The sequence below is a fragment of the Callithrix jacchus genome, chromosome 14, assembly GCF_049354715.1.
Source record: "Callithrix jacchus isolate 240 chromosome 14, calJac240_pri, whole genome shotgun sequence".
In the NCBI taxonomy this organism is placed as follows: Eukaryota; Metazoa; Chordata; class Mammalia; order Primates; family Cebidae; genus Callithrix; species Callithrix jacchus.
Window position 1 is genome coordinate 40,896,216 of NC_133515.1, and position 27,622 is coordinate 40,923,837.

The 27,622-nt window shown below is 37.2% G+C and overlaps 1 protein-coding gene across 5 annotated transcripts in view; it reads right to left on the reverse strand.

The window, feature by feature from the left end:
• Positions 1-27,622, reverse strand: part of EXOC6B (exocyst complex component 6B) — a 694,189-nt gene that overhangs the window by 602,295 nt on the left and 64,272 nt on the right. For 3 of the 5 annotated variants that reach the window (XM_035272275.3, XM_035272273.2, XM_035272271.3), the window contains exons 2-3: positions 8,958-9,123; positions 672-719 (exon numbers count right to left, since the gene is read on the reverse strand). In XM_035272275.3, the coding sequence (XP_035128166.1) occupies positions 672-719; positions 8,958-9,123 (214 nt within the window). Of the gene's footprint in view, positions 1-671; positions 720-8,957; positions 9,124-25,738; positions 25,861-27,622 lie in introns of all 5 variants that reach the window. The other 2 variants (XM_054245298.2, XM_078349070.1) reach the window with 2 other exon arrangements.

The window sequence follows — 27,622 nt, forward strand, 5'->3', positions numbered from 1 at the left end:
AGACAACTTCAAATAAGGTGGTCAGGAAAGGTCTCATTAAGAAGGCAACATTTGGGCCGGGTACGGTGGCTCACGCCTGTAATCCCAGCACTTTGGGAGGCCGAGGCGGGTGGATCACGAGGTCAAGAGACCGAGACCATCCTGGTCAACATGGTGAAACCCCATCTGTATTAAAAATATTTTTTAAAAAATTAGCTGGGCATGGTGGCACGTGCCTGTAATCCCAGCTACTTGGGAGGCTGAGGCAGGAGAATTGCCTGAACCCAGGAGGCGGAGGTTGTGATGAGCCGAGATCGCGCCATTGCACTCCAGCCTGGGTAACAAGAGTGAAACTCTGTCTCAAAAAAAAAAAAAAAAAGAAGGCAACATTTGAGCAAAGATTTGAAGAAGGTCAATATTGAGGAAATAACATTCTAGGCAGAGGCACAGCATTACTGTAATATGACTAGTCAGTGATTTAAAAACACAACTCAGAAGGCTGTATCCTCTCTCCTTAGGCTTTCCAGTGACTATGGTAAATTAATTCAGATAAACATTTGGAAAAGCAACAATTATGTCCAAATACTTCCAACATACTACTTACAGTCTTAACCACTAAATGAACAACATAGTCATTAAAAGAGAATGGCATGAAACAGAAAAGATTTCTTCAGAAGGTAAACTGGTCTTACTTCCTTTCCCTCATGTTGTAGTTTTCTATTAGTATCCGTCACTTGATTCTGTGGAGAGAAGACAATTTAAACTCATAAAAAAACAAATATTTAGACAATAGTTGAAAAATATCTAAATTTAATATGAAAAGATTGAGAATAGGTAGTTAGATATTTTCAGTATTCCACTACATATTGGTCCAGTGGCATTCTCTTGAGTTTAAATTATGTCAACTCTTATCCTGGATGTTTGCATGACCTTTTGAAAAGAAAAATTTACTGACAAATATGGTGAGTTTAGAACATTTCTAAACTAAAATACTATAATAACTAAAGATCACACTTTAATTTTGGGGAGACAAAAGGAAAAAGAGAAGAGAAAAACAAAATAGAACAAATTGTATCATAGATTTTTCTCATTATCACCAATGTATTCCTGGAAAAGTTGGGTATACATCAAACTTTTTAACTCAAGTCAAAGTTTTTCTGTTTGCTTGTAATCTTAATTTCAGAAGATGCTTTACCTTAAGTTTTTTTGGTTCATTAATTCTCAACAGCTCCTAACACTTCCATATTTCCAAATTTCCAATATAATCTCTCCATCTGATAGTCAAAAATTTGTGAATAAGCCTTTAAATGATCCAGAGTTCATATTTAAAGGAAATAGCATCTACTTCTTTTGATACCCACTTTTGACATTTCAATGATGGAAAAAATTAATTATACAGAATAGTAATTTCCTCATCATCTGTGATATCAAAACATAAGCAATGTTAACTTCTAAAATGTTTAACAAAGGCTTTCTAGCCTTCCACCAATAATTGCCACTCCTTATACTTTTAATGCATCCCCTAACCTAGCATTTCCTATTATGTTCCTTAGGACATCAAGAAATGTTAGTTGGCAGGTACTCTGCACATGCACACAGCCATGCACATGCAAGCACACAGGCACACACACACAATGACATGCACTGTAAATGCCCAAGAAAGGGATATCAATAGGATGTTTTCCAAATTTATCTTACATAATACCCTTTAACTGAAGATCTTCTCAAGTACCTAGTTTTTTAAAAAGCACATTTTTGAAATCACTGTTCTGAACTATATACTCTATTCCTGGACTATCATTCAAAGCAGATTACCATATGAACCCCCTTCTAAAGACAAAATGAAATCTGAAGTCCTCCAGGAAGCCTCTATAAAGTACCAGAAAGGGAGGCAAGAAACCAGCAAATTCCCTCTTTATTATTTACTTAATAGCACCACATGTGAAACACTGAGCTCAATACAAATTAAGAGTGACGAACTGTCTGAAATGTACCTCTAAGACAATGTTAATGGAAGCATTATCTAAAAGGGGGTCAGCAATTTGTTTCCATAAAGGGCCAGATAGTAAATATTTTAGGCTTTGCAAGCCATACAGTCTCCGTAAGCCATACAGTCTCCGTTGTAACTATTCAACTCTACCTCCATAGCAGGAATGCAGCCATAAAGAAAATAAATGTAAATAAAGGGTCGTGGCTGTGTTCCAATAAAACTTTATTTATACAAACAGGAGGCAAGCTGGATTTGGCCTAAGAGACAGAGTTTACTAACCCCTGGTCTAGAATAAAGGAGATGGTAAGGTCGTAATACCACACTATAAAACTTACAGTTGGATGCCACGTTTTAAGAAGGGCCTTACAAGCTGAAGCATGATTAGAGGTGAATAGATTTGGAGAGGGAGTCAAAGCTATACCACATAAAAAACAGATGAAGGAATTTTTAGCCAAGAGAGGGAAAAATATTCACTTGAAGACACTGTACACTATAGCTGGACCCTGTATACTATAAGCCATATTTAAACAATGGCTGCCCTTCAAATATCTGAACAACTGTTGGAAGTAAAGTGGTTCCCTAAAAATGAAGACTATCACCCAAACCAGTGTTTGTTACCAGAAAACAGTATTCAGCCCAATATAAGAAAAAGTGTTCAAGCAATGTGAATAAAAAATCATATGGGTAGCCTTGGGTGATAATGCTATCCCCATTACAGTAGTTATTCAACAATAAACTAGGTATTTTTTATCCTAAACTAAAGATGTCCTAAAATTCAACCCTCCATAAATACTCCTAAATTCAGTATCATTGTCTCTACTAGAGTAGCCTTGTTTGTCTTATGAAGGCACCATTTCTCACTTTTTTTTCACCTTAAACTCACTGTAAAAAATACATTGCAATTCAGTATACAAATATAGGGAATAAACACACACAATTTTCAAGAAATAATATTTATCCTTAGTACATGTATTTAATTTCAGTTTTTCTTAAAAATACTGAGCAAGGCGCACTAAATTAATTTCATGCAAACCATGGTTCTAAAACATATCCCTAGGAACCTAACCAGTGCTTCCAGAAAGAAAGATAATAACTGCCGGTCGGGTGTGGCGGCTCATACCTGTAATCCTAACACCTTCAGAGGTCGAGTCGGGTGGATCACCTGAAGCCAGGAGTTTGAGACCAGCCTGGCCAACATGGTAAAACCCCATCTCTAATAAAAATACAAAAATTAGCCAGGCGTGGTCACAGGCACCTGTAATCCCAGCTACCTAGGAGGCTGAGGCAGGAGAATCACTTGAACTCAGTGGAGGCAAAGATTGCAGTGAGCTGAGATCTTGCCATTTCATTCTAGCCTGGGCAAAAGAGTAAAACACTATCTCAAAAAAATAAATAAAAATTTAAAAAAAGAAAGATAATAACAATGTCAATACCATTCAATAACTACTTCAATGCGCAACAATAAAGAGGCCAGGTGCAGTGGCTCACACCTGTAATCCAGCACTCTGGGAGGCTGAGGCAGTGGATCGTTTGAAGTCAGAAGTTCGAGACCAGCCTGGCCAACATGGTGAAACCCCATCTCTACTAAAAATACAAAAATTAGCTGGGTGTGGTGGCATGCACCTGTAGTCCCAGCTACTTAGGAGGCTGAGGTAGGAGAATCATTTGCACCCAGGAGTTGGAGGCTGCAGTGAGCTGAGATCATGCCACTGCACTCCAGCCTGGGTGACAGAGCATCACTCTGTCTCAAAAAATTAAAAAAAAAAAAACAATGAAAAGAAACTATACTAGATATATGTCTAGGAGTCTAGGACACTACTTTGTTTGATTCAAAGAAGATATGTGTGTGTGTGTGTGTGTGTGTATACACTGAGAATCAAAAGAAATAATGGGCATCTTGGAGTATAGTTTCTTTTCATTGGTATGTTAAAATAGCATTAACTTTTTACATTTTGTAAACTATTTTCTAGAGTTCAGGAAACTTTTTATTTCATAGGTTCTGAACCTGGGCCAAATGGATGCCCCTAGAGCAGAGTCTCCCAGGTGTGCTACTAGACATTAATCTCCTCTGCCTCAAAGTGTCTGGGTAGAGCCTAAAACAGACTAAAACCCTAAAATAGTAGCCTCCAGTTCAGGAATTCCTGCTGGGGCATCCTCAGCAAGTTGAAGGAACTTGCAACTTGAAGAAATGTGATGGAAGGCAAGGGAAGTAAGAGGAAAAGAAGATGAGTACCAACCAGCAAGTGATAACAGCATTTCAGGAGCATTATGAGCTATATTCAGTACTACCCCGCCAAGGAGGTATTCCACCACACGACTACTCCAATAACCAGATGCAAAACATTGTGCTGACATTCATGGAACAGGGCACCAAGGAGCTACAGGAGAAGTATGGGACACAGGTGTCCAAGAAGCATAGAAAAGAATAGCCCAAGATGAGTAGAGGAAGAAGGGATGGCTGGGTGAGGACAAATAGCATGCACAGGTCATGCCAGGAAACCCCATATGTTTATTTTCATGCATTTCAGATACTTTTGTCTAGCTGAGGTTGATCCTCCCACAAAATTTAAGAATTACAAATGTATGAACCAGTAAATAGAAAGAAGCACTATTGAGATTCTTCAATATGGCCAGGCATGGTGACTCATGCCGATAATACTAACACTTAGGAAGGCTGAGACAGGCAGATCACTTGAGGACAGGAGTTCAAGACCAGCCTGGCCAACATGGCGAAACCCCATTTCTACTAAAAACACAAAAGTTGGCTAGGCATGGTGATACACGCCTGTAGTCCTAGCTACTTGGGAGGCTGAGGCACAAGGCATAAGAATAGCTTGAACCCAGGAGGCAGAAGTTGCAATGAGCCAAGATTGTGCCACCTCACTCCAGCCCAGGTGACAGAGTGAGACTCTGTCTCAAAATTAAAAAAAAATTCTAGGCTGGGCGCGGTGGCTCACGCCTGTAAATCCCAGCACTTTGGGAGGCCGAGGCAAGTGGATCACGAGGTCAAGAGATTGAGACCATCCTGGTCAACATGGTGAAACCCCATCTCTACTAAAAGTACAAAAAATTAGCTGGGCATGGTGGCACGTGCCTGTAATCCCAGCTACTCAGGAGGCTGAGGCAGGAGAATTGCCTGAACCCAGGAGGCGGAGGTTGCGGTGAGCCGAGATCGCGCCATTGCACTCCAGCCTGGGTAACAAGAGCGAAACTCCGCCTCAAAAAAAAAAAAAAAAAAAATTAGCTGGGCATGGTGGCATGTGCCTGTAATCCCAGCTACTCAGGAGGCTGAGGCAGGAGAATTGCCTGAACCCAGGAGGCAAGGTTGCGGTGAGCCGAGATCGCACCACTCCAGCCTGGGTAACAAGAGCGAAACTCCATCTCAAAAAAAAAAAAAAAATTCTTTAGTATAATTTCAGAGGATCACTTTTTTAATAGATACAGGAATAACAATGTTTTGTATCCTCTACATAAAATAAGAGGTTCTCTTGAATAGTGTCTATGAGAAATTCAAAGAGGTTATCATTTTTAAAGTCTTGATTACATTTGCATGGCATATAGTCATTTTAAGCAGAAAACTAAATTATTTAAAAAGTTATCAGACCAGGTGCAGTGGCTCATGCCTGTATGCCCAGAGCTTTGAAAGGCTGAGGTAGGCAGAACTCCCAGGCTGAGGAGTTCCAGACCAGCCTGGTTAAATGGCAAAACCCCCACTCTACTAAAAATACAAAAATTAGCCGGGCATGGTGGCACGCCTGTATTTAGGAGTCTGAGGCAGGAGAATTGCTTTAACCTGGGAGGCAGAGGTTACAGTGAGCCAAGATCATACCACTGCACTCCAGCCTAGGCAACAGAGCAAGACTCTGTCCCAAAAAAAAGGTTATTTCATGGTATCAAGTTCAAGTTTCTCATTTTAAAATGATGAAAATATTTGTTTAGAACATTTACATATTTTTTAATATATCCTAATATTCTGTATTTTATTCTTATTATAATACATAAAGAAAATGTAAAAATTTTTTTTAAAAAACAAGTCCCATATTCTCCCAAAACCCCTCTAGTTTATTCTTAGGTGCCTGCCATTCAAATATCACTTTCTATGTATGCTGTGACAAGAAAAGGGTTGGAAAGCATGCCCTAGAGGAATCACTCTATGGGCTTCTCTATGAAGTCATGAGAAACTGCTCTCAATTTACACTCTCATGTTCTCCTGCAAGGATACATTTTTTAGGGAGAGGATTCAAACTAGTCATGAGATTCTGGCCCTCTCCATTTCATTCCCCATATGAATGACTAGAACTACCAACTACTTGGTAGTTAATACTTTATTTTCACCCAAACCAGAAACCTGAGCATCATGGGCTCTGTTCCAAATAGATGAGATACTGTATCTCATAAGCATCTCTGCAGTCTGCCCCTTCTTCATCATCTCCTTCCTTTTATGTCTTCCTTGTTTTTTTAACATGGATTTCACCTTATCATTTTCCTATATTGAATGAAAATTTTGTTTTAACGTGTACACTGTAACACTGAGTTTTCCAATGAAGAGTTAAAATTGTCAGTTGAAACTGCCGGAAACTTAAAATACAAAGAAAAGCATTTCAGATACTTTTGTCCAGCTGAGGCTGATCAGCTGATGAAATTTAAGAATTACAAATGTATGGACCAATAAATAGAAGGAAGCACTATAAAGATTCTTTAATATGGCCAGGCATGGTGGCTCATGCCTGTAATACCAACACTTTGGGTGGCTGAGATGGGCAGATCACTTGAGGACAGGAGTTCGAGATCAGCCTGGCCAACATGGCAAAACTCCTTTTCTACTAAAACTACGAAAATTGGCCAGGCATGGTGGTACACATCTGTAGTCCTAGCTACTTGGGAGGCTGAGGCATAAGGCACAAGAATGAAAACATTAAAATTATTTATTATCAAGGGATTATTGATAACCCATTTTGTTATACCCTATTCCAATCTTCTTTAATGCTTATTTATTTGCATGTAAAGTATGTGCATTTCATTTATAAAAAGAAAAAACTGTTCATAGTTTTTAATCAGCTTTATACATTAAACAAACACCTCTTATACTTTCCCATGGTAAATATCCTCTATACTCTACTGAAGTTTATTGCTCTTTCAAATAGATGTACTATAATTTCTTTTGGTAACTCTCTATTAAATGATGTTAGGAACATCATTTTAAAAGAAACCTTTTAAAAGAAACCATCACATGAACATCCTTGTACATGCACCTACAGCCTTAGAATAAATCCTAAAACTATGTGGGGATTTAAGGATTCACATCTTATTGTTTAAATTTGCACTCCTTTAATTTTTTCTAAATTGTAGAATTCCTTTATATTTCTTCTTATGTAAACTGCATGTTGTTGTGTATTTCTCAGTTTTCCATGAGAATGTTCACATTTTTCCTATTTTATTAAGAATCTTCATATATAAGGATATCAACAATTTGCCATATGTGTTTGTAAATACTTTTTATTATTTGCCTTTTAAGTTTCAATTTGTAGGTAGAATAAGTTCTTTCTTCTTAAATGTTGTCACATCTGTCCACTTTTTTCTTTCTGGTTTAGAAATTTTGTTTAGAAATGTTTTGAAATAATACAAATATTCACCTACATTTTCTACTAGTTCTTTTATGGTTTTATTTTTTACATTTAACTCTTTAGTTCCTCTGAAATTAATTTTGGTATGTTGAATAAGGAAAAAAACCTAACTTACTTTAAATGAAAATAACTAAGCATTAAAGAACATTAACAAAAAATCAAAAGACTTGTTACCTCTCGAGTAACGAAAGCAACTGAGGGGGTACAAATGAGAGATTTAATTGTGCTGGCAATACACTATTTCTTAAGATGGCTGGATACTGTTGTACAGGTCCATAAATTTTTTTTAAAGCCTTAGGACCTAATCTGTTTAAACTTAAGAATTTTGGAGATTTTATAAACATATTAAGGTATATATTGTATACTACATAATACCCATACCCAATGGGGACTAGGATAGCACCACATAATCAAACATATTAATATTTATCAGCAAAAGACAAAAATTCATGCTAAATAAGAAATTTGGTCGTTTCATAGTGATTTAGGTCATGTTGTACAATCAATTGAACTTTTAAAGTATTATAGCTTTAGAATACAATATAATGTCTGACTGCCCACTTTGCCCTTCAGTAAAACTGTTTCTTTGCTTTCTTATCAATGTATTTTTAAAATGAATTTTACACTCACTGTCAAGTTAACCCCATGCCAAGGTAAATCCTTTTAGGATTTTAATTCAAATTTCAATAAGAAAAAGAATTAAAAGCATAAGGACTTGAAAGAAGAAAATAAAACTATTATTACAGATCATATGAGGAGTGTTTACATAAAAAACTCAAATTACATATAGATCATTAGCAATAACAGAAGAGCTTAGTGAAGGTAGTTAGATTTAAGATCAACAAGAAAAGTGAGTTATCTAAGATAAGTGACTTTGCTATGCCAGGGTCCAGACCATGTGCCTAGCCTCCTTAATGAACCTTAATCTGTCACATCAAGAAATAATCTTCATTCTTTGGTAGAAGACCCTCTACAACAACCACTGGTTTTTATTTTGGCCTAGGTGGCATGCTACAAAGAATTTTATAGCAATGCCTTGACATCCTGTCATTCTATAGTGATAACTTTTATCCACCAAGGAAACAGAAACATGAAGAGCCAAACTGAGTTTGTTTAAAAGAATTAGCTACTGATCAGCTCCGGTCCACAGGTAGTTATCCCAATTAAAATACAACTTTAAAAGTGTATTCTTTTAGGCTAAAAAGCCATAATCTCAAGAATATGCATTTCAGTATAAATTCCTTTCTGATTGTACAAAAATCTTCACTACAAATATGTGTTCTGTGTTATAATCCTTAATCCTTTAATCCTAGTCAAAACCCCAAAACAGGACAGAGAAACAGTGCCTCTTAGAGCCTTCTTACTTTGAGTTTCTGGGCTTCTCCTCTCACTTTTAGCAGTTCAGTTATAGAGTCCACAAAGCCCTGGTAATGAAAGTTGCACATTTTCTCAATTTCTCGGTCATGATTACGGATACGAGTTTCAAGCTTCTCCATGAAACGTCCATGTTCCTCACCATCATAGACAGACCTTTGAAAAAAAATGACATGAAGATTATACCACAGTTACTTCTAAGAAGGAGAATCAGAATTACAAACCCAGAAGCAAATTTGTTTTTTAGATACTTAGGGCACATAAGCCACAAGATAACCCAATTGTGTATTAACAGTGCCTCATTGTTAAATGAGTATTTTTAAGGAAAATCCAAAATTTTGCTTTCTTATTCATTCCAAAATATTTGAGTGCCTGACAGTATTCATCACAAAATTAAAGGACTGAATTACAACTCCCTTGTACCTTTCTTTCTCAATTTGACTAGTCTAGAAAAGCTCAATTTTAGTTAAATTCAGCTATCCAGTTGTTCCATGACTATATTAAAGAAGTTGAACGCAGCTGGAGAAAAAAACATACAGCTGTGCTGGCTATGGATAGCCATGTAACTACAAATCTAAATTAGGCAGTCAATATCACTGGATAATCCTACTACAACTATCCCCCATCTCCCATCACAGAAAAACCACTTTGCGTTCTTTACAATATATATGTGTGGGAACCTTACCTTGTCCTCCCCTCGAATGTTCATACCTACACTCTCAGCTGCTGATCTGACTATATACTTTACAGAAAAAAAAATAGACACAGAGAACTACCTCCTCTTCCCTCATTAAAATCAATCAGTCTACTTTACATCTGTAACTCCTACTCCCCACCCTCTAGTAATGGTAAAATAAATGTTCCAAGCTCTTATTCAGTTCCTCTTGTTATCTCAAGAATTTTATTCCTGCAAGTTTTCCCTTTTATCCCTCCTCTGTATCATATATTTTTCCCTCACTATTAGATGATTCTCATGGGTATATAAACATAACTTTTATTTAAACATAATTTTTTTTATTTTTTAATAAAAGATGAAGTCTCAATATGTTGGCCACATTGATCTTGAACTCCTGGCCTTGGACAATCCTCACACCTTTGCCTCCCAAAGTGCTGAGATTACAAGCATGAGCCACCATGCACAGTCTATACACGACTTTTAAAAACTGCTCTTAACTACACATCCCTCTTCCTTTCCCAGCAAAACTCCCTTCCACTTCCTTACTTCTTTATCTTACTAAAGTATTCATTTCACTCCACCTAATAGCAGCATTTAATATGGTTTTATATTTTCTCCTCCTTTAAACACTCTCTCCTGTACACTTCAATGATACCACACTAACATCTTTCTTAACCTCTACTTATGTGCCTTCTCACTCTCCATTCTTAGCTCCTCCTCTACTACATTCCTAAGCATTCCTAAGACCTCTTCTATTCTGTACCTATGCTCTCTCATCAAGCAAAGCCTTCTGATTCCATGGATTTAAAATATCATCCACATAGTGCTGATTTCTTAATCTATACCTATAATTCAGAGCATTTCCCTGAGCACTAGACTCAAACATCCAGCTACTATTTAACTCCAATTGAGTTTACTAAAGCCATCTCAGTATTTACATAGGAAAAAAAAAGTATTACTAACCTATCTCCACTCCCATACCTGTTCCTCCTTAAGTTTCCCAACCACCTACCCACCCTATTACAGCTAACAGCGCTATACAGTTGCCCAAGCCAAAAATCTGGGATTGACTCCTAATCTATCTCTCTCCCTTTTTCCATCATATAACCTAACCAATACATTAATAAGTCCTGACAACTCAACCTCTGAAACATGTCTTAAAATTTACCATGTTCCACCATTTCCACTGAAACACAAGTCTAAATCTATATTATCACCACACTAGACCAATGCAACAGCTTCCTGACAGTCTCCATTCTGCACTTTCTATCTACTCTACCCCTTGCCCCAAAACAGACACTCCACACAGTAATGAAAATGATCATTTTAAAGCAGTAATTCAGCTGTTATCCCCCTGCTTAAATCTCTCCAATGGCTTATCTTTATAAAAGAATAAAAACCTTGAATCTTTATCGTTGCCTGTAAGGCCCTACATAATCTAACCTCACATTGTCTCTCTAAGCTAATTAATTTCTCTCCTCTCTCTAGTTCCCACCCAAATTCCCTTCCATCATCTTTGTTCCAGCTACCCTAGCCTTTTTTAAAACCTCTGCCTCAAGAATTTTGTTTTTGCAGTTCTTATACTAATAATGTTCATCCCCTATACCTTTGAACAATCTCTTCCTCCTCATCATCCATGATATGTTGTTTATCTCTGCCTCCCCACAACCCACCTCAACTAGATTATAAGCTCAAGGGCAAGAATTCTGTCTGCCATATTCACTACTGTACCTCTATAACAGTGCCAGACAAGGAGTAGACAATAAGTAAACATTCATCGACTAAAGAATGACTAACACTATCTCTAAGGACTCTTTGATTGCTGACATTTGTTCAAGAAACACCCATTTGCTCATTGCCGATGTTTCCTGGTTCTATAATCCTTTCTGGGTACTGGATCACTACCCTGATCCTATGGATCAGAAACCACACTCCCCTCAGAAGATCAGTTATACCACCCAAAACTCAGCAGTAACCATAGACCAACCAAACGATGGACCACATATACAATGGTGGTCCCAATGTATTATGCAGTGAAGTCACAGCCTTTGTAATGTTGTAGTGCAACATATTACCTTTTCTATATTTAGATATACAAATACCAGTATGTTATAATTGCCTACAGTATTAAGTACAGCAACATACCAAACAGGTTTGCAGCCTAGTAGCAATAGGCTATACCATACAGCCTAGGTGTGTAGTAGGCTACATACCACCTAGGCTTGTGTAAGTACATTCTATGATGTTCACACCACAACAAAATCACCTAATGACACATTTTTCAGAACATATCCTCTCTGCTAAGCAACTGGAAGCCATGTTTGGCTTCCAGTCAAGATTCTGAACACATACTTCAGAAAAGGCAGAGCAATCTGAATTCATTCTCCTTCCTTTGAAATAAAGGGAGATTGTCAAATAAATTATAAACGATCCCTGCTTTGACAAGCAGGAAAACTGTAGAATAACCACTTGCCTGAAAAAGCTGTTTAGAATACCTAACAGAATCTACCACTGACATTTCAAGTAATCTCAAATAAGCTTAACTTTTCCCCTTTTCAAAGGAAAGGAAAAGAAATGTTTCCATGTAAACATACCCATTTACCTTGACACTTGGGGAAGGGAAGAATCACTGAAAATTCCTCAATATAAACTGCATAAGCTGACATATTATTCAATATTAGACAACCTCTTGGTTTCAAATTCAGTACACCCTAACTCAGTAATACTTCTAAGTTAGGTAGCAAGTGTAGTTCCTTCTACTGGGTAAAACTTCTTTTCATTTCTTCACTCTAGAGATCTACATTAACATCACAAAGGACAATCTCTAAAGAAATTCAGAACTTGTATTAATAATGCCTTCCTAGGCTCTCCGATCTTCCCATTTAAAAAAAAAAAAAATCAAAAACCTAAGAAAGGAAATGTGGATTTTAGCTGCCTGACTATGTAGCCTTCATCTTAGCACTGTAATTAGCTTGCTATAAGTCTTTGGCCAATCCAGTTAATCTCTCTGATCCTCAGCTTTCTCATTTAGAAAATAGGAAGCAATCAATTACAATTCTCTTAAAAGTACTAGCTTAGCTTTAAGTATCTACAATTCACCTCCACTTTCAAATTTACTTAATAATGCTAAGATTATACATTTGCAGAATAGTATAAACAGGCAGTAGTTCAAAACAAGTTAATGGGCTGGGGGTAGTGGCCCATGCCCACCCGTAATCCCAGCACTTTGGGAGGCCAAGATAGAGGAATTGCTTGAGGCCAGGTGCTCAAAACCAGCCTGGTCAACAGGAGACCCTATCTCTTTAAAAAACAAAACAAAAAACACCACAAGTTAATAAAGTTTCTACCTCCTTATCACTACTCACCATCTGTTACTCCTATCTTAGGACCATTATGATTGTCATGTTCTCTTTAATTATAATGCAGAATAACATGAAAGGTTTGCAGTGGATCCCCAGAGTATTTTGAGAATTAAATAATAATAATAACAATAAAATATAAAACAACCATATTTAAAACAGAGGATATAGACTACGTTTAAGAGACTTTGTGTTCTATGCATATGTTTCAGGAAATCCATGATTCCCAGATCCTATGTAGATTTTCTACACACAGGCAGATGTACATATAAGCATGATTAGGAGAAAAGTTTCCCGTAGTTTCCATCTGGTTATCAAAGCAGTTAAAAACCACTAATTAAAAGGTTTTTCTTCAAATTGTCTACCAAAGGAAAAGGCAATTATGAACTGATCACTACTTAACAGTTCACCATGATCAGCATTTCAAGCACATTTAAGCATAACTACCAATGTATCCATCAGCTATAAAAGGCTAAAAACAAAAATAAACAAGACTTAAACACTGAAAAGGTCAGAAATCTACTACTGAAGCTAATCTAATATTGGTAGTCAACACTGCAGTTGAACAAACTGTGCCTTTTTTTCCTCTTATAACAAATACTTTAAGGTAGAGAAAGGCTGCCATCTAGTGATAGCCCTTTTCTAACATTCCTCAAAATCATGTTGCCTTACAAGTAAACAGGACTGCTTAAAAATCTAAAAACTATATTCCATAATACCTGTTGGTCAGAGACTTATAGCTAATTACTAAATGATATGTAAAGTACTGTAATGTTTAAATTTCCATCACTGCAGGATCCTGAGAATAAAGGCATAAGTTTTTGACATGTCCAGGTTATGTTGCAGTCAAACAAAACAATCTACGGAATAAACTGCAGCATAGTTTAATTATTTGTGAAAATCTCAATAATATTCTAGTAGTAGTTAGTAAAAGGCAAACAAGAAGAAACACATGGAAATTAACAAAACTGTTTATACCCTAAATTCTGACTCAACTAAATAAATGCTGCCCTGTGGAGTCTGGTTTCCCAAACCCCCCAAATAAACCACAGGTTTTTGCAAAAAGTAAATTATTTATCCTAGTATAACTATCTGATGCATAATTCTAAATATGATAATGATACTATATCCATATCCCACCTAAATTTCATGTGCATATTAAGAGATCTTAATTTACAAAATGGCACTGAGTAATTCTACATGAAAAAATATTTACCATTCCCCTGTACCGAACCACTACAGGATTATATCACTTGCTTAGAGTCTACATTAACTCAAATTTGCTTGTCAAAGAAGGGGGAAAAATAATGTTATGAGCATTATGTTATTTCATTTAAATCCAATGCACCTTATAAATTAGACATTATTCCCATTTTATAAGAAATCTGTAATCTAAGAAATGAAGTAAATTACCAACTTCACATAGCTAGAAAGTGTCCTCTCTAGTGCATCAGTCTATCTCTTAGAACAAGGAAAGCAAGCAAGTCACATGGGGCCCCAAAATGTTAGTTGAAAGAGGTCTTAGAGATGGAATACAAAGCTCTCATTTTATACTCAAGGAAACTGAGGCCAACGCAAGTTAAATGCCTTAATCAAAATTACATTGCTTGTTATGATACAATTAGGCCTGACCCCCAAAGAAAACACAGTTCGAAAAAGCTAATACAGTATGAAGCCCAGCACAAAGCTAAGTGGTTTAAAAAGAGAGAGACAAACTTCTACTTCAAGAAGACTAAGCTGCCTATTAGTTGTGCCTACACAATTATTCTCTTCTTCCTCCTACTGGAAGAGTCCCAATTCATTCTGATATTTCTATTCTACCACAGGGATAAATATTCATTGGTCTGTAAACCAATCATGGTAATTGCACTCTCTTTGTCAGTGACCAGTTAATATATGATCACGTGACACACTCACCTCACTAATGAGAAGGAAAATCTGGCAGTGAGGGTCCAAAAGAAGGTTTTCTTTCCTGAAGCATTCAGGAAAGATGCTTTTCTTTCCTGAAAAGCAGGAAAAGAAACTGCTTTTCCTGCTTTACACATTGTCCTGTGAAAGCATAATGTTTAGGGATGCAGTTACCACTCTGAAAAGGAAGAAGGTATTGCCAAAAAATCTTAGAATGGCAAAGGGGAAGATAAAAAATACTTGGGTCTTTGATAGTGATGCAATCCTGAAACAGCCCTATCTCCAAACATCATGTTATATGACTTAATAAATTTCCTACTGTTTAAGACACTTTCCCTTGATATTCCGCTACTTGCAAAGGAAAGTATCCTAAATCATTGTTCAGTTTGCAAAAGTAACAAGCAAATCAAAGAAACAATCAATAGCAAGTCAGAGCCTACACAATGCAAAGCAATCTTGTTCCCTGGATCTAGGCCATTCTTCTCCCTTTGCTTCTAGTTTAGTTAAGAGTAACTCTCATTTTCCCCTCAAGTTTCAGCTTGCACCTTCTCTGGGAAACCTTCCCTAATCACACAGACTTGGTTATGTGCTCCTCTTCTGAGATTATAATCTTCACAAATTTATTAGACTTTATCTGATTGTCCATTCACTTGCCAATCTTCCCGTACTAGAATGCTAATCTTCTTGTGGGCAGTGAATATATTTTACCCATTTTTATCTCCACCTCCTGGCAAAGAGCCTGGCACAGAGGAGGTCCTTCATATATGATGAAGTTGGAGAAAGAGAAGGAAAGGTAGGAGACTAACTGGTGAGGATTTCTAGTTGTTTCAGAGATGAATGCAAAAGTGTATCCCATGTTACAGAGCATTTCTGTTGAGATGTTTCAGAACCACGGAGAACTTAAAGACACAATGAACTGAACATTTTGGTTTTGTTTTTGATTAATCCAAGAAAAAAATTCCAGAGTTTATTCTGGTCTTTTCTTTTTCATATATATGTTTTTAAACTTCTGTCACGATTTTAGTACTCAGACATTTTCTTCTCATTAAGCTCCATAAAAGCATCATTAGTATTTTTGTTTGTTTGAAATGTTAAAAATAAAGTAGAAAAACAGATTTGTGCATGATGTTGAAAGAGAAACTGCAGGAGGTCAAAAGGAGTTTAAAGTCCCTTCTCCTTACTTCAGTTTGTCTATCAGTTTAATTCCAACCTTAGTATTGTAATCTGGATGCTCTGAGCATATAACGATGAAGTAGATCAATCAGATCATCATCAATGACAAGAGAAGCATATGCTAGTTAATGAATTCTAAGCTGAACACTATACCCAAATATGTTTGTACTGCTGATCAAATACATTTAAATCCTCTTCCAGTTCTAAAGATACCAAGGTATCCAACTGGCTTCACACGAAGATAGCCCACATAACCAAAAGAATGCTGTGATGTGGATCTCTCTCAAGGCAGGAAGGGAACCCCAATGATGGCTATTTTCAGAGGAATAAAAACAGGGTAGAGCAGTTTCAACTGACACCTAGCCAAAGGGCCTACTAAAACCTGGTTTTGGTTAAATACCACAGGAAAGTAGAGAAGGGGAAATTGTCACAAAACATCAGTCAAATCAACAACAGACTATTAGGAAATAAACTAATGAAAGCAAGGAAACTCCAAATTAAGAACATAGAGACTACCATAACTGCTACTATGATAATGTCACACTGTTAAAACAAGTAATCACCATCAGTAACTGAAGCTATAAAGGCAAAATAGGATTGTCAGTGCTTCACTTTGTCCTTTGTATCTATTTGTATTAAGTGCAAAAAGATTTTATTTCATCTGCATCTTTCAGTAGTGGTCATGAAATCTGGCATATAAAAGTTGGATCATGAATGTTGCTGTTAATTATAAGATAAGATATTTAAAAAGTACCTCTACAGACTGGTGATACTCATTGAATCTAACCTAGAAAACTGCTGAAAGCAGAGTACTAATACAGTTGGTTAGGAGTTGTAATATACTTGGTAGGTTAGCTCTGGTTTCACTGCATGGAATTCAGAGGGTTAAGTTTAACACTTAAACATGCAATGTTGGAGCTAAATGAAATGACCAGTTTACTTAGTATCTATCATCACCATAATGAGTCTGAATCTAGGGCATGTTGATAAAACTCTTCCAGATTCTTTACAAAAGATATTAAGTAGTAGGGTGGTGCAAAAATTAATGGCAAAATTACAAAAGATATTAAGTAGTAGGGTGGTGCAAAAATTTAATGGCAAAAATTAAAAGTAATGGCAAAACCACAATTACTTTTTGCACCACTCTAAATATTTAATTAATTACTCTGAAGAGACATGTAAATATTAAGAGACTGTGTATTAACTATTGAAACATGATACTACTAAGAGAAAAAAAAGGAGTAATTGATCATTTTGGACTCCACACTTAAAATTATCATTATGGTTCTGATGATAGGTATCATTAAGCTATTAACAGAGAAAGACAAACTAATAATGGTTAACACTAGTATGGTAGAAACACTGCAGTGAATAGTCATGATCCACTTACGCATGTATATTTAATGTGGACTTAACAAAATAGACCATGCAAGTTTTCTAGAATCTCTGAATCAAACTCTAATAAATGTAAGTAACCTCATTTGTAGATGTTTATGTTGTATATGCTATGTATATAAATGCATGTATTATATACAGTATATATACTATATGTGTGGGTGACACATATAAACATACCTCACACACACATACTTATACACACACACACACACACACATATTTTCTAATTTTCTGAGAAAGAACCAGACCTAACAACACCACATTCAACTCCTGGTCCAATTTCACCCATAAGTGGTTATTTGCTGATACCCCATGGCCAAAAATGAAGTGACCACAATTTAAAAGTCTTTAACTCTATAAGCAATTAAGTCCATGAAAGAGGATGGATGAAAGTCATCAGAATAGTTTCCATTCTAAAACATAATAATGAACAAAGCAGGCAAAATAGGATGAAGTTCCATGAACAGTATGGAAGACTGGATACATATGAAAAACCTTTCTACTATTAAACCCCTAATCACCGCTAACTACCTCTAGCCTAACCGCTCTAATCACTTCTGATCTAATGCTTCTATTTTATAGCCATATAGAGAAAAAGAGACATGGCCTATTGCCCACACACATGGGGAGTCAAATCAGAGGTCTTCAAACAAATGAAGCCAAGATACCCAAGGATACATCCTTAGTGAAAGATAAAATAGAAAAATATTTCCCCATAAAGGGAGACTGCAAGTTAACTTGCCTAACTGGTGTTGGCTCTGGGTGAGGGAAGGAGAAAATTCCCCTGATAATTTGAAATCACATGCCAGCCTTCTCACAGAAGGGAGGTCTATACTCATACTATTAATACTATGTGGTCTGAGAAATCTCAACCGACAATTTATTTTTAAAGTAGTCCCAGCATGGTTGTTAATACCCTCAAATAACTGACCGAAGCAAAAGCAAATATTCTCCAGAGAAGCATAACTTAACTCATACTTCTAGGAATTCTTACAAATAATACTCCTTTGAACTGGAACTTAAGTATCAAAAATCACAAAACACACAAGTAAATAAAGTATAAAAACAAGAATCAGAAGAAACACAAATAGTAAAATCAGGCTTGCAAAGGCTTAAATATATATATATTTTTTAAATAAATGTGTAAGCTGCTTAGAGAAATATAAAAGGGATTTACCAAGGGAAAATATGAACCCAAAATATCTGAGATAGGTCTCAGTCAATTTACAAAGTTTATTTTGCCAAGGTTAAGAATATGCCTGTGACTTAGCCTCAGGAGGTCCTGATGACATGTGTCCAAGGTAGTACATGTGTCCAAGGTGGCTGGGGTACAGCTTGCTATTATACGTTTTAGGGAGACATAACATATCAGTCAATACATGTGAGATTTAGATTGGCTTGATCTGGAAGGGCATGACAACTTGAAGCAGGGAAGGGCTTCCAGGTCATAGATAGATTTAAAATTTTTCTGATTTGCAACTGGTTGAAAGAGTTATTATTATCAGTAGAAAGGAATGTCTGGATTACAATAAGGGGTTATAGAGACCAAGGTTTTATCATACAGATGAAGCCTCCAAGTACATGCTGCAGAGAGAATAGTCCGTAAATGTTTTTCATCAGACATAAGGTCTATGTTGATGTTCATGTTGCAGGGGTAGAATGAGACATGTCCAACCCCCTCTTCCATCACTGCCCGAATTTCAGGTTAACTCTAGAATGCCCTTGACCAAGAGGAAAGGTCCATTGAGATGGTGGGGGGACCTTAAAATTTTATTTTTGGTTTATAAATAGAGAAACTGGAAATGAAATATAGAACTTTTAGAATAAAAACTATAATAACTGATATTTGAAACAAGAAATAGAAGGGAAATACTTCACTGGGAGGTGTATACATAAAAAGTACAAAATGCAGCACAGAGACAAAAGACAGAAAACACTAAAGAAGAGTATGGTGAATATGATGGGTTTAATGGGACCTCTAGTACGAAATAAGAGACAGGTAATTAAAAAAAATAGCTGAGAAGTTCTCAGAATTGATAAAAGAGAAGTTGTGACCCTCAAAATAAAAAGACACATAAGCTTTACCAAAAGCAGCCCCATCTCTGCTCAGTGACATCTATCAAATATTTAGAACTGGCTGCCTATTTATCCCTTAACTTCATAGCTAAACTTCAGTATGTGCAGAACCTTGCTATGATGGAGCTAATTATGTAAATATATGGACCCCTAGACCCATGCAAACTTTTGATATGTCTTTTACCAGCTCATTCTTCCATTACTTACAGCATCTATTCCAAACTGTCACCATTCTCTTTAAGATGCCAATCTCAATCCTACAACTGTCTTTCACAATGAATGGTGTTGCATGTGCTACATTTTTAAAAATTCAGGCTTATTAGGCACAAAATATTCCTAACTTCTTGCATTCCAATATACAAGCCTATCTATATCTCTGTCTACCCTTATATTTGTTTCTTCTTATCTCTATGAAATAGATAAGTCATCTCAATGCAAGACTAATCCTATTTCTAAAAATTTCACGTTCTCTTCCACTCCAGGAAGATTATTCCATCAATTCTTTCTTTGGTGGGGGAAGTTGTTCTGTACTTTTAAATGTTTATCTCTACTGATTTCTTTCTCTTAACAAAACGCGCCCCCATCTTAACAAAACCACAGAGCCCACTATTTTAAAAGAAAAAAAAATGCTCTAAATAAAAGTATCTCTTCTGATAAATTTCCTTCTGGCATCCTTTCCCTTCCTTTTTTCTCTCTCTCCCCCTTCCCACCCCACTTAAAATCTCAGTTAAGATTTTAAAAGAGCACACTATACTTACTGCCTCCATTTCCTCAAATTAGTCTTGCTCTTCAAACCAGTATAATCTGTTTCTTACCTATACCACTCACAATGAACCTATTCTTGCTAAAGTCAATAAAAGACTACTAATTGTCAAATCACATATCCACTTTTAAGTTCATCACTTACTTGACTCCACTTTTGTATGTGCCACCACTAACTATCCCCTCTTTTTAAAATCTCTATTCCCAGGGCTTCTATTACACTCCTTCTTGGTTCTCCCCATTCTCAATCTCCTTCAATAATTATTCTTCTTCCCTCTGCCCATGAATACCTCCTTGACCATTTCTTCTCACTCTTCATATATACACCCTCAAGAGATCTCATCAATACCTCAGATTTTAGTATTAAACAAGTCTGGTTACCAAATCAATAACACCAGAACATATCTCTGTCAAGTCCGATAAAACTGAATACCTAACCACCATTCATCCTCAAAGACATTGCAAACTATGCATGTCAAAAACGACTCAGCTGGGCGTGGTGGTATGCACCTACAGTCCCAGTCACTTAGGAGGCTGAAACGGGAGGATCTCTTTAGCAGAAGTTCAAACCCAGCTCAAATAATACAGCAAGGAACATGTCTCTTGAATTTTAAAAAAAAAAGGAATTCTTCAACTTTCTACCCAAACTCACCTTTCTCTCCTAGTATTCGCCATCTCAGTTGAAAATAACACCAGCTACTGAGTTACCTAAACTAGAAATATGTACGTTAACCTTGACACATCACTCCACCTCACACCTCCTCATAACTAGTCATGAAGACCTACTGCTTCTAATTCCATAATGGCTCTTCTATACTCTTTTTCCTCCCTGTCCTCCCCAGCTACTACTTTGACTCACGTCCTCATCACCTCTATTCTGAACAATGTTTTTACCACTTTCCCCTTATATTCGTAACAATCTATCTTCAATGTTTCTTTGACAGTAATTTTTAAAATGAGACCTTATACTTGAAACTGAAAGAAACACACACACACATGGCCGGGCGTGGTGGGTCACGCCTATAATCCCAGGATTTTGGGAGGCCAAGGCAGGTGGATCACGAGGTCAAGAGATCAAGACCATCCTGGTCAACATGGTGAAACCCCATCTCCACTGAAAATACAAAAATTAGCTGGGCATGGTGGCGCACGCCTGTAGTCCCAGCTACTCGGGAGGGACGCAGGAGAATTGCTTGAACCCAGGAGGCAGAGATTGCGGTGAGCCGAGATTGTGCCATTGCACTCCAGCCTGGGTAACAACAGCGAAACTCCATCTCAAAAAAAAAGGAGAGAGAGAGAGAGAAAGAAAGAAACACATACACACAACTTTTGGATCTTGTTTCAGGATCAAGTCCAAAGTCTCTAGCATAGTATGTAAGACCCCCTCCATGTCCAGCATTATCTCTGAATACTTCCCACATTGACTCTACAACTCTACTTGAAGTTCCTTGAGTGTAGCATGTATTCTCTCCGCCTGCAATCTCTGTACTATCACTTATCCGGCAAATTCCTACTCATCTTTCAAGGTTCAGCTCAAAACTCAACTCTTTCCTAAAACCTCTCCCCTTACACAACTACTATAACCTGATATAGAAGCTGCTCATCTTTTTAGTTTTTAGGTTTTGTTTTTAAGACAGGGTCTCACTCTATATCCCAGTCTCAATCAATCCTCCTGCCTCAGCCTCCTGAGTAGCTGGGACTATAGTCATGCACCACGACACCTAGCTAATTTTTTTATTTTTTTGTAGAGACAGGGTCTCACTATGTTGCCCCAGATGGTCTCAAACTCCTGGGTCAAGCAATTCTCCCACCGTGGCCTTCCAAAGTACTGGGATTACAGGTGTGAGCCACCATGTCCAGCTCAGAAGCTGCTCTTCTTACCAACAAGGTAGAACCTAAGAAACTGTTCAAAGAACCAAAGCAACTATGAGGAACTTAAGCTTGCATACTCTGGAGGCATTTACACCAAACAAGACCATGAGTTCATTCCTTAAAGATTCAAATTCAATACTATTTTTTTCCTACTTGCTGATAATAGGCATCATTTCCCAAATGAGGCCAATTTCTTTTTTTTTCTTTTTTTTCTTTTTTTGTAGAGATGAGGTCTTGCTACATTACTGAGGTTGGTCTCAAACTCCTAGCCTCAAGCAATCTTCCCACCTCAGCCTCCCAAAGTGCTGGCGTTACAGGGTATGGGCCACCACGCCCAGCCAAATTTCATCCACAATAACAGTCTTTTGCAGCATATAATAATCTAGTTCTATTTATTTCATTTTTTAATAGTTTTTTTTTTTATAGACAGTGTCTTATTCTGTTGCCTATTCTGGAGCACAATGGCACAATCATGGCTCACTTACAGCCGCAAACTCCTGGGCTTAAGTGATACTCTAGCCTCCACCTCCTGAGTACCTAGGACTACAGGCATGCACTACCACATGCAGCTTCTTTTTTTTTTTTGGCAGAGATGGGGTCTCACTACATTGCCCAGGCTGGTCTCAAACTTCTGGGCTCAAGCAATCCTCCTACCTCAGCCCCCAAACTTGCTGAGATTAGAAGCATGAGCCACTGCTCCTGCCCATAGTCTAGTTTTATAAGGAATATATTCAAAAATCTATTTTTTGGCTGGGCACGGTGGCTCACGCCTGTTATCCCAGCACTTTGGGAGGCCAAGGCAGGCAGATCACAAGGTCAAGAGATCAAGACCATACTGGCCATGATGAAACCCCATCTCTACTAAATACAAATAATTGGCTGGGCATGGGGGCGCGTGCCTGTAGTCCCAGCTACTCAAGAGGCTGGCTGAGGCAGGAGAATTGCTTGAACCCGGGAGGCAGAGGTTGCCGTGAGCCCAGATTGCACCAATGCACTCCAGCCTGGTGACAGAGTAAGACTCCGCCTTAAAAAAAAAAAGAAAGAAAAAATAACAATAAAAAGAGAAAAGAAATCTATTTTTTTTAATGATAAAACAAAATCTATTGAAGCACCTAGCCCTATCCTTGACAAGGAATGTACGATAAGGATATAGGAAAGAGTTACTCCTTAGCAGTCATGGTATAATCATTCACCAACTGGCTCTTGCTTTGACACTGTATAAATTTGAACTGGCCTTGAACCTATGAAGCCACATGTGGTTTGAGGTAAATTTCACCAGGAGTACCGTCATCTTGTTTTGCCTCAAAGTTCTTGAACAAATGCCTAGTATTAGCCAGAAGTTACATTTACGATAATGAGCCTAGAAATGAATAGGCAGCACCACTAATGATATTTGCTGATGGAAAGCATAGTTAATGTCCTTTTGCTTTAAAATGTTTATTTGTTCATATTTTTGAAAGGGTACTATGGTGAACACTCTGTACAGTAATGATTTATTTACATGTCTATCTCCCCTATAAGACCATGAGTTTCTTGAGAGTTTACACCTGGAACAATGGCTGTATCCCACAGAGAAAGCATTATAAAGCGACAAAGAGCCTAAAGCAGTGCCCAAAAATGTTTCAACATTTCAACTTTCTCCAAAGACAAGCACTAGAGTTAAATAATAAATATTCTTAGCCAAAAGTAAATTCAAGTTCTAGCAATGCAAATAATTTGCACTTCAGCTAAATGTTATATAGAAAAAGAAAGAAACAGAGGAAGAAAAGGAGAAATTTAGATGGCTAAAGGAAATCCATTGTAGGAGGAGAGGAGTGTCTGGCAATAATTTGTTATTTCCCTAGCTCTCCTCTAACCTTCTCTGGAAGCTAGGAGAAGGAAGATGATTAAACTGCAACAAGACCTGGCTCTGAAGAGAACTGGTGTTTCTGGCCCTTGCTGCCAATAGAAGGGGGAGGGTGACAGCAGTCCCTATGGGTTTTTGGAAAAAATTGCTTCCAGGTGGAAATTTTTTATGGTACTGAGCAGCCTGGAGCCATTTTTTGCTTTACTCCTTAACTACTGATGATTAAACCATGGACAATCAGGCTGCAACAATGGAAACAGTTAGACAGCTCTCAAACATCATGGTTACATGCTCCAAATTACAAAGTTAACTCTCAAAGGAGAGAAAAAATCTGTTGGTAAAGTCTTTTTTAAAGGGAGATGTTTTTAACTGGGAGGGTGAGGTGGAGTCTGTTAAAGATTTAAATTTGCAAGAACATAAAAGTAGCCAAGAACTCTGTATCATAATGATAAACATCAGTCCCATGCCAAACCTAGACACTGTAATGTATAGCCATAGGGAGCTGAACAAAGGACAACACTAAATGTCCTAGTATTTCATAATTTTTCATTACTTTATTTTGGCCTGGATTAAGCATTCTATTAAATGATTGTCATAGGTGTCTGTAGGGAAATCCAGCCATACAACATGTGGGATAGCTAAGTCAATTTATACTTAATCATGGTTCCAAAAAAAGTTGTGATATATGTCTGAGTTTGGAGTGATGGCTCAAGAATATCAGCAGAAAAAAAGTTACTTACAGTACCAACTCATATGAAAAGCACACACAGGGATTAATGATTTGACCACCCAGTAATTTAATCTAGGCAATTTTATTACCACACTATCATTCAGATCATTAAAGGTTAAATTCAGCCCAAAATTATAAAACAGTAGTAAAAATAAGCATTTTAAAAATATGTGCCAAATCCTTTTAATCATTTTATATTTACTAACTCACTTATTCCCCAAAAATAATCCTCAGGGAATAGTTATTATTATCATCATCATTTTGCACATGAAGCAAGCTTTCTCACATTGCCAGTACACAGAGCACGTACCTGCACATCTTGTTAGCACCTTGTACACAGAGCAAACAGAGATTATCACAAGAATTTCCTCTGGCCTACAGTATTTCAGATAAGACACTCAGACGTGGACAGTTGCCTAGCAACAACTATCTCCTCAAATGAATTAGTGCCAACTCCCACAATGAGTCCCTGAGACGAACATGCTTTGTTTCAAAGCAGTTTGTGTGAACTTCTCTGTCTTTAAAAACTTCCAGTTTGTCCCAGTTTTCCTCACGTGAGCCTATGATTTTCAAAGCATGTACACCCTACATTGCAAACCTTTGCTAGTAACAAATAAAATCTTTTGTTCTAGACAGTCTATCTCTCTGAGTTCCTTTTTCAGATTGACAAATGAAATGAAAACTTCTTCCTAGGATCGATCTCTCACAAACCCAGGAAGCAATCACCACTGGTCAGAATTTTTTAAATTCAGTTTCTTTTCCATATTCTAACTTCCTCTAGGAATCAATCGGGATATCAAAATTGTTTTAAAACATATATATGGGCCAGGCACAGTGGCTCTTGCTTGTAATCCCAGCACTTTGGGAGGCCGAAGCAGGAAGACTGCTTGAGCCAAGGAGTTCGTGACCAGCCCGGGCAAGACCCCAATCTACAAAAAGTGTAAGAATTAGCTGAGCATGGTGGTGTGTACCTGTGGTTCCAGCTGTTCAGAAGGCTGAGGAGGGACGATCACTTGAACCTTGCAGGTCAAGGCTGCAGTGAGCCATGTTTGCACCACTGCACTCCAGCCTGGGTCACAGAGTAAGTGAGACTCTGTCTCAAAAAAAAGGAATACATACATTTGATATCTTAAAATTTTTTTTTGAGAATTGATGAAACAGATTCCTAGATCCCTTCCACTGCAACTACAGAACCCATCAGTTAATGTTCTCTTATTATCCCTCAAATGTGAAGGGGAAAGAAGACAGTAGCTTCAATGGTTATTATGATGGAACCTCTGATCTATTACTATGTAACTTATTTGTCAACTGGAAAAGTAAGCCACTTTCTTTCGCTTCCTAGTCCACAAACAAGATATGCAAAAAAACCCCTACGAACACCATAAAGTTATTTACAAAAAAAATTTATCTTTATACAAAAATGAATTTGGTCCCTCCTCTCACACCATAGGTTTCACAATTTTGTGTGTTTTTTTCTAGAAGCATTTGTTTGAGGACAGTATAGACTAGCCCATTTTAATAACCTCTCTTTAACAATGAAGTGTACAGGGAAAAAAGGAACCTCAGAGATGATCCAGTCCAATTTCATAAACATAATAAATTTTCCAGCTATGTCCATAAATACTAGTCCAGGTTCTGCTAGAATATCTCTAGTAAAAAGAAGTTCCCTACAAGGCAACAAATTCCATTTCAACAGCAGTTGCAAAGTTCTTACACAAAACTAAAACTTACCTTTTTATAATTTTTACCATTAACTTATTTTTTTCCCTCAAAGGACACAAAGAACAAGCCCTTGATCCCTTCTTTTCCTTCTCCAGACTAAACAATCTCAAATTATTCAACTATTCTACATATAAACAGCCTTCCAGTTATGGTTTTTACCCTCTGGGTATGTTCCAGCAGTCACTCTTCTTTAAGTGTAACAACAAAGGCAGTATAACACAGTGGGCAAGAACACAAGCTTCATAGCCAGGATTCAAGCCTTGGTTCTGCTACTTAGTATTTGTGTGATCTTGGACAAATTTATTAAACCTCTGTACACTTCAGTTTCCACATCAGCAAAATGCAGATAATCATAGGAACCACTTCACATAATCACTGTGTGAAGATTAAATGAGATAATGTAGGAATTCTGAACAGTACCTGACACACAAAAACCATTGTATAAATATTAGCAATTTTTAAATCAAGGATAATCAAACTAGAAAAATAAAGTCCATCTCCTTTAACCTTGTTACTTAGCTCCTACAAACAGCCTAATATTAATGCTTGTGCAGTTTTGACAGTCATATCGTGCTATATATTGAACTCAGAGTCATAAAATTTTTCCATGTGTTTTTCCATATTGCTATATGCATGCAGTTGATAGCCTGAAACTACAATTTACTACTATTAACTATGGTTCATTTTTCCAGTCTTTTGAGACCTTTTGGGACAATGACCGCCATTTCAACTTTCCATTTCCGTGTTTCCCTTTGTTGAGTAGGTACAGGAAGATTTTCACAAAAGAAAAACTTTACTGTGGAGAAGCGCAGAAACCCAGAAACCCAGGAATCAAAGAAAAAAGCCCCCTGGCATGCACCAACATTTAAATGAAGATTTGCTGGTTTCCGATTTTAACGGGAAGACTGTTAATCATATAAAAGTGAAATAGAGACTTGAAAAAGTTCATATTGATTCTTTAGAAAAAAAGTCCAGGAAATACAAAAAGTCATCAACCTCACTTCCTTAAGCCAATATTCAGCCCCCCCTACTGTGTCCAACTTGGAGAGAATTTGCCATGAGCCAAAGCTTTTCATGTCCCTACCTTTTGAAGGCACAATGGAAACAATTCCCAGAACAAGGGAGTTGCGTCA